This window comes from Dysidea avara, chromosome 10 (genome assembly GCF_963678975.1).
Source record: "Dysidea avara chromosome 10, odDysAvar1.4, whole genome shotgun sequence".
In the NCBI taxonomy this organism is placed as follows: Eukaryota; Metazoa; Porifera; class Demospongiae; order Dictyoceratida; family Dysideidae; genus Dysidea; species Dysidea avara.
Window position 1 is genome coordinate 12469419 of NC_089281.1, and position 13819 is coordinate 12483237.

The 13819-nt window shown below is 37.8% G+C and overlaps 1 protein-coding gene across 1 annotated transcript; it reads left to right on the forward strand.

Annotated features, from left to right (window-relative positions):
• Window positions 1-900: 900 nt before the first annotated feature.
• LOC136269081 (glutathione S-transferase theta-1-like) lies at window positions 901-8747 on the forward strand. Its single transcript, XM_066064541.1, has 4 exons — window positions 901-1078; window positions 2800-2890; window positions 2996-3146; window positions 8267-8747. The coding sequence occupies exons 1-4, from the start codon at window positions 964-966 to the stop codon at window positions 8594-8596; spliced, it is 687 nt and encodes a 228-aa protein (XP_065920613.1). The 5' UTR covers window positions 901-963; the 3' UTR covers window positions 8597-8747.
• The last annotated feature ends 5072 nt before the right edge of the window (window positions 8748-13819 follow it).

Below are 13819 nucleotides of genomic sequence, written 5' to 3' on the forward strand. Positions count from 1 at the left end.
TACTGACATAGAGGCAGTGGCAGATCTAGATGGGTTTCTGTGGTTTCAACAGAAACCCCCTTTTAAATTTAGCTTGAGTCAGTGGCAGTCTAAATAGCTAAATAAACTAGTTGTTGTACTGACAATTTGCCATCACAAACAACTATATGCCACTGTATTTCAGTAGCATGCATGCAGTTACACTTAACCATTGAACTAACACCATTTATAATATTTAAGTTTGTAAACAAGATGATACACATTCCCACCCATGCAGTATTTGCCAGCACCATCCCCCTTAACAATTACCAGGGCAAACAACAATCATATGCTCATGCAACTGTTCGCCAGAACAAACTGATATCTTTATTCATTTTTACCGAGGACAATCCCGGACTGGAACAACTTGAACATTGGGGACTTAAGTAATTGTGATTTAGATTCCTTTAAAGGTTATTTATCTCATTGTTGAACCACTACATAATTTTTGTACATTAGCGTTGTACCCTTGATGGGTTTTGCTAATCAACAAAATATATAAATAAAGCTCAGCAACACTTCACTTTTCATCTCCCACTGCATTAAAAACGATTGGGATACTCTAATAAGAGTAGTCAAAGCCTACAGCTTATATGGTCACAATCTTTGCCCTATAGCCAGTAATAGCTACGTATGTAGCGGATAATGTATGGGAACTACAAACAGTGCCTGTGTGGTAGGTTGGCTGGAGAGATTACAAAAATAATTTAAGGTTGCTAGGGGCAACGGCCTTGTGCGCCTGTAATCCATAGCTACCCTCTAGTGTAGGCGGAGGCGCTTCTGAATGCTGACATGAAATCGAAATACACTAGTCTCACCACTAAATCGATCAAACATTACAAACAGAAACCCGAACAGAAAAGTATAATTAGACCAGCCATCCTTTGTTCGTAGCTACGTATTGATTATCGTGGAGTTCAGTGAGGATACGTTGACAGCGTCGAGATGCCAGAACTTCGTATTTTCTACGACCTACTCTCCCAGCCAAGCAGAGCTGTTGTTTTGTTTCTAGAAGGCAACAAAATCCCTTATGAATCCGTGGTGATCAGTCTAACAGAAGGTACCTGATAGCTATATAGCTACAACGTAATTTAGCTACGCTTTCGATCTCGCCTCCGAGCGCTCGCCTAGCACTCACACATGCCAGATATAGCGCTCAGCCATGCCAGATATATATATAGTCTGATACGAACGGAATGAATGAGAAGTATAATTAGGGCGCTCGGGGTACGGTGTGTTAGTTTGTGTGGTAAGGCAACCTTGCTTTCATCGGATTGTTTCAGTGATGTGCTCCGGCGCGCTACGGTGAGGTCACTGAGGTGATCGTACATGCTGAAGTAGCTACATGTGGATTTTTAAAACCGGGTGCGTGTCCGTGGGCGTGCCTGATTTACTGAAATTGTCAAGTTTCGTGTGTTTGTGTAGCTCTATTTTTGTTTGTCCGTACGCACCGTACGTGAGCAAAAACGTTTAAAATGATAAGAAGCAGCCAGCTAGGGTGTAAGAATTGAAAGCTTGAAATTAAGTCTCCATGTACACACATTCTCGGCAGCCTGAAATACGGGTATATGGCGACTCTTCATATACTTCGTGAAAGGTATTCCCTTTCGGTCTATTTGAAAGGGGGCGTTACCCACCTAGCGTTAGCTCATACCCGCCGCGTACTTACGCGAAAGAAAATGAAGGGCAGCCTCACGAGGCTTTCTCTATCATACAATTCAAGAGGTCCGCAACAAACTGAAAATCTCGTACTGTACCGGGAATTTTAGTTTCATTTGAAAATTGTGTTTTTTGCGAAATGTCAACAAGTTTAAAAACAACGTGATTATATCACGCAAAACGCCTGTTTTCAAACGGAACTGAAATCTCCGATCTTGAAATCTTTACTGAGGCAACCATGCAGTTTGTCGTTATTTAAGAGATAATGATTTAATTATGTAGTGTATTGTTGTTTGTGTGCAGGGCTCCACTGAAAATCAGTGTTCACCCCCTGTTAAAATACCGGTTAGAAATCTCTGAAATTAAAACCTGAAATTTTTAAAGTTTCCGGAAATTTTCGGATACGCGGATATTACACGAGCATAGATTATAATCCCACTCACAGTGGGATTAATAATCTATGACATATGACACAAGGCACTAGCTACACCCATTTTTTGTAATTGAGTCTTGAAATCTTTTAAATCTTCACCAGAATCTTGAAATCTTGGGCAAAATCTAAAGATTTCAAAATCTCATAGGCAATTTTGCATGGTTTCGGACCCCTTGATACAATTTGCATCACTATAAAACATACTTCTGCATGTAATTTGCAGGTTTGTGATAGTTACGCTTCCTAAACAATGTAATTACTGAATTATAATAATTCATGAATTACAAGAATATGCTAAATTGCAGTATGATTTTCTAGCTGAATGAATTAGTCTTGTCACTGAACACAGACTATGACTTTTGTATTGTCATTTGGTTGAGAAAAAAAAAGGATCATAATAACAAGTTGATGTTATGTCACTTCTAAAAACCAGGTGCCCATGCAGTTAATACCATCCCATTCTAACTAAATAGGCAATTAATCAACCATGTATATAATTTAGTTTATATTCATGTTATTGCCATTATTGATTCATAGTCTTGTCAACACAGACTGTATTTTTTCTTTTGTCATTTGGTCAGAAAAGTAATAACGTGAATATAAACTAAATTATATACATGGTTGATTAATTGCCTATTTAGTTAGTATTAACTGGGTATTTGTAAACAGTATGTGTTGGTATTTCACAGGCGCTCACATCAAGAATGAAGATCTTGGGAAGGTGAATCCTCGTAGAACCATTCCTGCAATGGATGACAATGGATTTTATTTGTCAGAAAGGTAACGCCTTGAAGAACACCTACACTTTTTAAAGAGGGAAATAGGAGTGTTGCTTTGAGATAAAGGAAGTCTATATGCTTGCTTACCAGCTCTATTTCTTTTTAGTGGAGCTATTCTAAGATACCTTGTAGCAAAGTGCAAAGTTCCTGACCACTGGTATCCCAGCAAACCAGAGGATCGTGCCAGAATAGATGAATATCTGGAGTGGAATGACTCAAACATCAGGGCTGGAGCCATGGGCTTCTTCTATTACAAGGTTCTCTTTGATATAATCATATTGGAGAATAACTGTGTGTAATTAAATTCATTGCTTGAATGAGGTTAATGGTAAAGTCAATTACAAGTCATATAAACATCCTGTCATGTGCTAGCACATACAGTTTACAGTATGACTCAGTTCTATGGTTACTGTCACTATGTATGTGTAAAGCAGGTCAGGTTTGAGGACACAGAAATCCAAACCTATATTGCAGTTGGATTTCACCCTGATTACCAAATACACATCTTCAACTGAAACTATAAGTAGTTGTTTAGAAAATGAGTTTTTAAAATTACAGAGCTACTATATTTACCTGGTCAACTGCTGTACATTAAGTAGTAACCGCATTTGACTAGTGGCCATACTGTGTCCTTAAATAAAAGCAAAAAGCTGGCTATTATTTGAATCCATACAGAAGTGTTGTTCTAAGGAGTTAGTTGGGTAGCTGCCTACCTTTGGATTAGGAAGGCGAAGTCAACTATGCTGCATTGTTATCCCACAAACTTTAATAAAGCACACTGGCTGTTCTATTAGAGTGTTTTACTGTGGTATGTTGATCATTTTTAGCAACTTACATGCCCATACTACATGGTTAGAATGGCCAGTACTTAAGCCCTTACCTGTCCATCTTATATTTTTCTGTCACCAGTATAGCTCAAAGGCACAAGATGTCACTGATAAGTAAATTACTAGAGCAAAATGGTTTATATAGTAATGTTACAACTTGAATGTCAAGGATTGCTAACAGGAGACTATATACTTCAACTAATGATACTACCAAGTACTAAGAATAATAAGAAATGTGGTTGAAATTATGTCATAAGTTATAACAAAATTAATAAATAATTAATGTTCTCAAAAACTACAAGGCTTATATAGCTAGAGACATGTATTAACTAGGGAAAATTCGTCTGTGAATGAAGGCACAAATGTATAATTACGAAAATAGACATGTAATTCTATATAATTTCCAGTACAAGCACACTGTCGGTGCAAAAGAGTGATTGCAGGAGAGCCAGAGGCCACTTAATTTATACTAAAACAACAAGATTACAACCATGATAGTGGGTTCATAATAGGGATAGCCCATGTTTTTTTTTCAGAAATCCTCACATAATAGAATGCACACCTAAAAACCACCTTGAAAAGCATCCTTCAACTCAAAACAGACTTAAACAACCCTCTAGTGGTTCTTTGCAATGAGTACAGGTCCACTAGTAAGTATCAAGTGAAAAGGAAACAGTATGTGACAGAACTGATTCAACTGAAATTTGCCATATTGTTCATAATATTATTTTGTTTCACTTATGTGCAGCAAAAGTTATCAACTCTTTGTGATAAACACTGTATATTATAGCCATACTTAATGAGTCCTTCCCCATATCCATGACCTATTTTTCACCTTGTTTTTAAGCTGGAACAGCCCAAATTTGGCTGTGTTTTCTTGCTCAGACTCCATTCTATATGAGAAGCCATAAAAGGTCATGCTATGAAGAGTTTGCTGCTAGCATGTATAAATTTTTGTTACTCAAATCTGTTGTAATAAGCCTGGAAGCTTAACCTGCACACAAAGACTTGCTCCTAGGCTTTTTTTTGGTTTTTTGTCATGATTAGTGTACATGCAACCCAAGCCTCAGTAAACTACTACAATTATTTGCTGTAGTGTTAAGTTGGTTACAAGAGCTTTCTCCAGTTTCTACTACTGTTTCAACAGCTTATTACCTTCACTGGCTCCAGTCTTACCTTCCAAGGTAGTCTTGTGGTTTATGATCTCCCATTAAGGAAGTTACATCTGCCAAATATCTAGGGGCACCATTGACAACAACCTTACCTTCAATGACCACATCCAAGCAGTCACCAATAAAGCTAACCAAATCAATGCATATGCCTTTATTTACAGAAACCTGCACCACTGTCCAAGCACCGTGAAATGTAATTGCTATAGAAGTATGGCTAGGTCAGTGTTTGAATATGCATCACCTGTATGGGACCCCCATACCTCAAATAATATTAATAAAATTGAAGCAGTGCGCAGAGAAGAGCGGCCAGTTAATGATTTTTCAAGTTACTCTATAGTATGTACAAGTTGAGCTGGATCCTGAAAAAAACAGCTAAAAATTAAAAGTGGATTATTTCTCAAGCAAGTTAACATTTCAGCCAACCAGATGATTAGTGGTAACAGCAAAGGTGTCAACAACTAAATTCACACATATGGTTTGGCTCCATTACAAGTTTGGGAAAGGACTGTAATGGACACTGTACTTTTATGGCTTCCCCATAGGAAATGTATGGTGAAAATTTCCATTGGCCATAAATATTTTGTCAGACATTTGAATGAAAAAAGATTTTGAAATATTTTTAGCGGGTCAAGCAGTGCTGCAAATGAGCCACATTTCAAGATCATGTGTATAATTGCATCTGTGAGCTATTAAATGTTTTTGAGGATCCAGCTCAACATGTACATACATACTATAGTGTTACTAGCATGCTGAACACACTCAACTTACCTCCTTTACAATAAAGAAGAGAGAGAGCTAAACTTATAATGATGTATAAAATTATTAATAATCTTGTTAAAGACTACTTTACCCCTAATGATTCGCAATTAAGAAAAGGATACTACAAGCAACTGATGACAATCATAAATTGTGACTGAATTTGACAAAACAAGGCTTCGACGCACAAAGCTTTGTTAGGAGATATGGCGATTTTAAGGAATCATTGTGTAATAACTTCCCAGTGCCTACAGCTGTGCAAACAAAATTTGCACCAATTGTTCATCTGTTCACTAGCTATCACTGAGTGGGTGTATACATTTCTGATACCCAAAATTTGCCCTGTTTTGAGCAGCTTTTTTCGAGCGGGTAATAATATCACAGATGGTAGTAATAGGGTGGGAGGGTGGGGGTAGTAATAGGGTGGGAGGGTGGGGGTGGACGGTGGTCTTAATATACGGGTATAAAATGGAGTAAGAAGACAATTGGAATCCAGAGGCCAAGTTTGGGCTCTCCATGGCCCTCCATGGCCCTAAAATTACTCCAAATTGACTGAGAACACTATTGGCGAGCTCTCTGTGAAGTCCCAGCTCACTACACACCATTATCACAAAGCCATGGCCATTTAATGGTGCCAATCTCACACTCGTGGCTTTGACAGGGTTGGAAGAAAGCTGCTACAGAAACCAGACTTGCCAGTGCTGAAGGAAGTACAGTGTGAAATATGATAGTGTATTAGACCAGCAATCCATTTCTGGTAAAATCGTAAGTTTGATTTTGTGTGTGTGGAAGCCTTGTTATATGAAATCCGGTCACAATTTTACTTTTCCCCCTCTGTGATTAAACTTTGAAACCCCTCTCCCCTACATAGTTAATTCCCCTTCCCTGGATAATTTTGTGTAGTTTTGTAGTAGTTCAATTATTCAGTTCATCTTCCCTACCAAGTTCATTCTCTCTTTGCTGACAGTAAGGTAAACATCATGTAGAAACTGAAATTGCAGTACACCACCTGTAATGTAGGTATACTTTATATACAATAATCTTAGCTCACATTCACTATTATGTATTTTAAACTTTAAAGCACTATCGGTGCTACACAGCAAATATAGGACACTAACATTTATGCTTGGTTCCCATTCATATTATTTTGGAGTAATGCAGTCAACATTCAAATACACACATGAAACTGTAATGTACATACAGATTGAGTCTCCTAATATAAGCTAGAATTTACATCCTTTAATAGCTGTCAAATTTAGTGCAAGGTTTGTTGTTAGCAGTTATACACACTTGATTGCATTATTAGAGTATTTACATGACTGCTCTACTAGAATTTTATTCTTGGATAACCTGCTCACGTACAACAATCACGGAGTAAAAACCACCTTGCAACAAAGTTTTCAGCACAGATTAAGCTTCCTGGTCTATACTGAGTTTAATAAGGACAGATTTTATCAGCAACAAGCAGCGCACACCAGAAAACCTATCTCTGAGTGTAATCTTGTATGACTTCACATGCGTAATGGCTAGAAGAAACGGCCCAGTTTGGTCTGTTTCCATCCAAAAATGAAATCAAAACATAACTAAAGTCATGGACAAGTACAATGATCATTCAGCAAGCTTTGCTGCTTTTCAAGACTCTCCTTGTAAACTTCGCTATGCCTGTTTTATGAATGATTATGAATAATACTGAATCTTATGATACTTTTGAGAAAGTTGGTAAAAATTACAAACGTTCTGCTATTTTACAACATTTACAATCTTGGAAAGAGAAGCCTCTTCATGGACAATTTTTACAGGATATTTCTTCCCAAATTTGTGTCAAGTCTCAGTGGCTTTGGTTACGTTTCAAAACTTTTAGCAGATTTTCTGAGGAAATGGAAGGCATCATATTTGCAGCACTGGAGCAAGCGTTATCCACAAACGCAATTAAGACACATATTGCATATTGTGTAGAGAAAGCCTTGAGGCTGCCCTTCATTTTCATTTGCGTAAGTAATGCCCCCTATGAAACCGAAAAGGAAGACTGTGCAAGAAGTATATGAAGCCGCCATACCCATATTTCAGACCGCCAAGAAGAAACCAACTCAAAGCAAAGTTTATGTGTGTGAAAGTTTTAATACAGACTTAATTTAGCTTTCAATTCTTACATCCTGGCTGCTTTTACCATTTTAAACTCATGTGGGTGCATACGGAGAAACAAACATAGGTAGGTAGGTACACACACACACACACAGACACACACACAGACACACACAGACACACACAGACACACACACACACACACACACACACACACACACACACACACACACACACACACACACACACACACACACGCACACGCACACGCACACACACACACACACACACGTTTTTTATGAAAACAGTTTCAGTAACCAGGTGCACACTTACAGCTGGCTGAAGGCTGGCTGTGAGCGCACGCCTAGTTTAAAAAACTTGGACAATCTCTATTATGAATCTACTGTGGTTCATGATAAGCATTGCGTAAAACTGTTAGTCATTTCTATGTTTGTGTGTGTACATGCATATATCCATATGATGTGGGATGTGTAAAAGAGAGTGGACAGATAACGATACTGTAATTCTTTGTCATTGTAGTTTGCTCGTCCAAAAGTCTTTGGCCTTCCAGCTGATGTTGCTAAAGCAGAAGAAGGTAAAGAAAAGCTTGAGAAAGCCATCGCAACATTTGAGAACTACTTTTTGAGCAGAGGAAAGTTTATTGGTGGAGATGATATTTCTATTGCTGACCTGAAGCCATTGTGTGAGCTAACCCAAATATCCATGACTGATTATAAACCCTACCAGGATGGCTCTAAGGTTGATGTTTGGATGAAGAACTGTAAAGAGAGATTAGGACCAGCCTATGACAAGGCTCATCAATTTGTTAGTGATGCAATTGAGCAGGGCTTGTTCAAGTCTAATAATTAACCATGTCATGGTGACCATGACTGAGACTGATACTGTTAGTTGACTATGTATATTATATAATAATTATATATAATATAATATTTATTTATTACTTGTTAGCTTAGCTTTTTGTAGTAACACAATTCACAAAGAATATGCAAATGTTGCTATCTTGGTTGCAAGTTCATATAACAATGACTAATGGCCAATATTTTTAGTATACCAACCAACCTCTTATTTGATTGATTGATTTGTAACTGGGATAGTCAGGGGTGGATCTAGGATTTCCCGAGGGGGAGGGGGACTAAACTAGAGGCATCTATAGTGGGGGCTAAAAATATGGCAACTGGTTAATACGAAGCACACTTAGCATAAGGAGCATGCTTTATCTAGGGCATAGACAGCCCCCCCCCCCCCCCCCCCCCCACTTTTATGGGACACTGTTTGCAAGAAAAGATCGAGATACTCTAATAGAACAGTCAGGATCTGGATACTCTAATAGAGCAGTCACAGTATTCAGAGAAGCAGTGTAGCAAGCTACTTAGCTACGTATGTGTAGTTATAAAGGAGATATAATTGGTGGAGAGCAGCTATTGTCAGCAGGCTGTGACCTTTATTTTCTTTTCTTTTCGTCTTCAACTTACAGCTGGCCTGGTCCCCCTCACTGTTTGGCCTGCTCCACCGCCCCTGATCTAGGGCATCAAGGGATATGCTCTTACAGGAAATTAAAAGTTTGTAAATTTAGCTTTGAATAAACATTGTGAGTCACTTTAACTAATTATTTTCTAGCAGTGGTAACTATAGCTTTCATGTAAAAGGCACATGTAGCATAAATGTTGCAGTATGGTTTGAGTTGGGTCTAGGGGAGTTGGTCTTGTTCTTTAATTCTATTAGAGTAGTTGACTATTCTATTAGAGTATTTCAATATTGGAGGGGGGTGCTTCAGCCCCTTCCTAATTCCGCCCTTGGATAAGCAGCTTGTTGCAAAGGAGTGTCCCAGCTAGGGAGCTGGACAGAGTGATTGCATGGAGTACATGGTTTACTTTTGGCACTGCATTATTTCATTATCAGACACTGATACATATTGCACATGCGCAACTAAAAAATTAAATACTTCAGTTGACAGCCTACAGCCTGACGAGTCTGACTGACGACCTCGAGATTCCGGAGCTTCGTATCTTCTACAATCTAGCTACTCTCCCAGCCATGCAGGGCTGTTGTCTTATTTCTAGAAGTGAACAATATTCCTTATCAGTGAGTCTGTGCCGTGATCAGTTTGCGTGAAGGTACGTAATGTTGTGATCGATCGCGAGGTACTGGTACCTTGGGTAGCATTCGAATTGGATAGGCGTCACTGAGTTTTGCAACGCCATTAGACAATCAAGTGTAAATCCAGCGTTGCGTTGCAACTCAGCAGGGGCGTAGGAAGGGGGGGAACCCCCTGTAAAATTTAGACTTCTGCAACACACCATTTAGTGTGGCAGGACAAAATGAGTGAGCAATAATGGCACAGCACAACAATTGATAAAACTTACATTCATCTCTCAGGGAAGGATTTACAGAGGTAACATGAGCCCTCATCAAAACTTGTTAAAAAGATCGATATACTCTAATAGAGCAGTCAGGTATACTCTAATAGAACATGCATGTAAATATCCATGTCCATATTAAGTTTTTCAGACATTCTAACATTAAATGCAAAACTTAGCATGACCTTATACTGCTATAGCTTTGGTGTGCAGTGTTTAAAGATATAGAGCTCCAGTAATTTATCACTTGTGTTATGCAAAATGAATTCATGCTATGCATATTTGTATAGTTATATTGTTTGATTGTCATTTGTATCAGTGGATTCATGGCTCCTATACCACAGTGAGATATAGCCATCACTTACAGATTGTCTCTATGTGTTATGCTGTCTGTTTCCACTATAGATGGCTTTATCTAGTACTAGCTTCATCCCAGGGGCACTTAATGCATCATAATTAATGTACTTTTTGCATAAAATATAGCAATTTGCTGAGTTTTGATTTATTAAAATATTGAAAGTCTCTCAGCGACTGGGGGCTGCGCCCCCAGACCCCTGCTTCTAGTAACTCAATGCTTGTGCTGGAACTCCCCTCCAAAAAATCCTGGCTACACCCCTGACTCAGGGTGCAAGCACACGACAAAAGTGGCGATATCAATACCGTGTAAGGGAGGGGGGGAGGTGCTTGGCTTAGAATAAAAGCTGCTAAAAATCGAAATACTCTATAGGCCTATGTAATGTAGTGTATAATTCGTAATTGCAACATAGTAACTTAGCATCTGTAATCTGTGTAATATAATTAGTATAATTCGTCATTGTAACGCAGTAATGTACTGTAATATTGTGCGATATACATCCTAGGCAAATCAGCTGTGCTGCCTGCCTAGTAATTAATAAACAAAGAATAAAGGCCATTTTATGCCAGCAGCAGTAGCAAAATTGCCAGAAGTGTTCGGTTCCATCAATCAAAACATTCTATTCGTGGCATCCTTCACCCTCCAGCAAAAGTTAAATTATAATGCTATATCTTGTTCATATCGGATCTCAGATGATCCTCAACATCATGGGACGTTACTGATCTGTTGGACTAATTATTGTGCTGTACTGTGTTTTAAATTAGTTGTTGTAATGTGTGTGTTGTTATTGTGTTGTTGTTTGTATTTATGTCTTTCCAGGGCCCTTGTTATTTCAACTTGGTACCCCTGAGTCTGGGCCCCCATTAATTTTCTCTTGTATGTTGTCATACTTTTCATGATGTTATCATCATAGAACAGTTAAATACTATAATAGAACATCCATCATGAAATTATAATGTTTTTTCAAGAAGTTATCAGTGTGTCTTTTTGACCTGTGCATGCATTGCTATCTTACCATTGCTTCAAACATCCAGCCATATACTAATCACTTTCTGAGAACAATTTCTGTCAAATGGTTTAATATCATATAGTTTGTATTTTCAGTTGTTGTTACAAACTTGATACTTGAGTAAGTAAAACACTGAATTTCTTAGCATGTATAAATTTAACAATTTAAGGCTATAGCATATGAGAACTGTTTGTTTTTGCTTTATCAGTACCAAAGTTCCACTCTGCATTTATCTGAATCTCCCTATTTTAACATCAATTGAAGCTATACTGAATAAAATTTTATGTCATACAGAGTTTGCACTCCCAACCCCTTTGAAGCTCAACTTTATAAGCTCAAATGATACTGCAACATTTACGCTGTCAGTGTTCCCAGGTTATAGTTATGGTCAAAAACTAGTTGTATATGTAAGTGACTTTGGACTCTGGTTGTAAAATATGGTGATGGGACCATAGTTGTAAAAAGTCGAATTGAAATAGCAAAATGCAGAATAGTCTGTGGCTACAATACAAGGTTGAAGTTATTTTTATGTACATTTTAAATCTCTACATGTGACTAAATGACCTCAAGATCCAACAATCCACTATTATGTATTGCCTAATAATCCAATAACATTTAAAAGTGTACTAGTTCTGTTTTTAAACTAAAATTTCTTACAACTAAACTCATCCATCTTGTACCCACAATCTTTCAGTACAATACAGTATACGTATTTGGTTAAAAAATAACTTCCAGATTTCTAGCTATCTTTCCAAAATTTCCAGATGGAGCATCACCCAAGAATTACATCACGTATTTAGCTGTAAAATTCTATGCATGTGTACTCTACACACTGCATGGTGAGTCTATACTTGCCCTCTTAAGCCCTCTCTTCATTGTTACTGGACATTATAGTTTGAGCCATGAGACTGTAAAGCACACTAGCTGTACCTTAAGCCAAGCAATACACTAAATTTAGCAATCTTGAATTTAGCATATACAAAATAAATATTTAGCGAGTTTATTAATTTGATTGATGTAATCAATTAGCAAAAAATCAAAACTCTAAAAATGCTAAATTCAATGTATCATTAAATTAAAGTATTTCAAACACAAAATTAATGGTAAGTATTGATCATGTGTAGCTGATATTCATATCTTTTCCCTTTCTGTTCTTTATGTAAAGAATAGATCTTTAGTTACTGGTTGTGCCCTTTTTATGCTCTCTCCAATCACCTACAATGTATCCTGTTTGTGCCCCTCCCCTTGCCTTGAATTTACCCCTGTGTGTTGATGGCATTGTAATTTAATTGTTCTTGTTTTGCAGTTTGCTCATCCAAAGGTCTTTAGTCTTCCAGAGGATCCTGCAAAGGTAGAAGAGTGCAAAGAAATACTTGAAAAAGCGATTACCACATTTGAGAGCTACTTTTTGAGTAGATGAAGTTTATCGGTGGAGATGATATTTTTGTTGTTGCTGACCTGAAGCCAATTTGTGAGGTAACACAATTGTGGATGACTGATTACAAACCCTACAAGGATTGTTCTAAGCACGCAGGGGCATGGCTAGAAATTTTAAATGGGTGAGGAAGACCTTGCAATGCTTTATACTTGCCATGCACTCTATTGTGTAAGCACAATCAGCATGCATAGCATGCTCCAGCTAGGGGTCTGGGGACATGCCACCAGAAAATTAAGAGTTATGAGATTGAATCTGGATGCAATTTCAGTCCTACCATTATGGTAATTGCAAAGAATACATATTACATTTGGAAAGTTAGACCATCTGAGATTGATTGTGAGAGCAATTTAATGAATTTTATCAAAACTATTATATTAAAAGTTTGTTTGACTGTTCTATTAGGGTGAGTGCTCTATTAGGGTGCCTGCTCTATTAGAGTATATCGATCTTGCTTGACCAGTTTCTGAAAACCTCAGTAGCTAACCCCCTAGAGCTGCCCCTGGATGGACACCTACAAATGGAACTGTTAATGCAAGCTTTCAATGCATCTAAAAGGTCCAATGTAGCTCTGAGTAGTCACCAATATTTGGTGAGGCAACTGCCTCACCTGCCTACATTGTAGCTACGCCTCTGCTAAGGTTAATGTTTGGATGAGAAACTGTAAAGAGAGGTTAGGGAAGCCTATGACAAGGCTCATAAACCAGTTAATGATGCAATCGAGTAGGGATAGTTCAAGTCTAAAAGTTAAATGGTGTCCATGACTAAGGCTTGCTTTTGTCATTGCCATATATTATACATTAATTTTGCTACAACATGTTGTATTATACATAGTTGAAACACATGCTATGCATGCATTATATTAATGCTTATATTGTAGGTCATGTAGTGATTTGGTCCATATCATTTCGTGAAA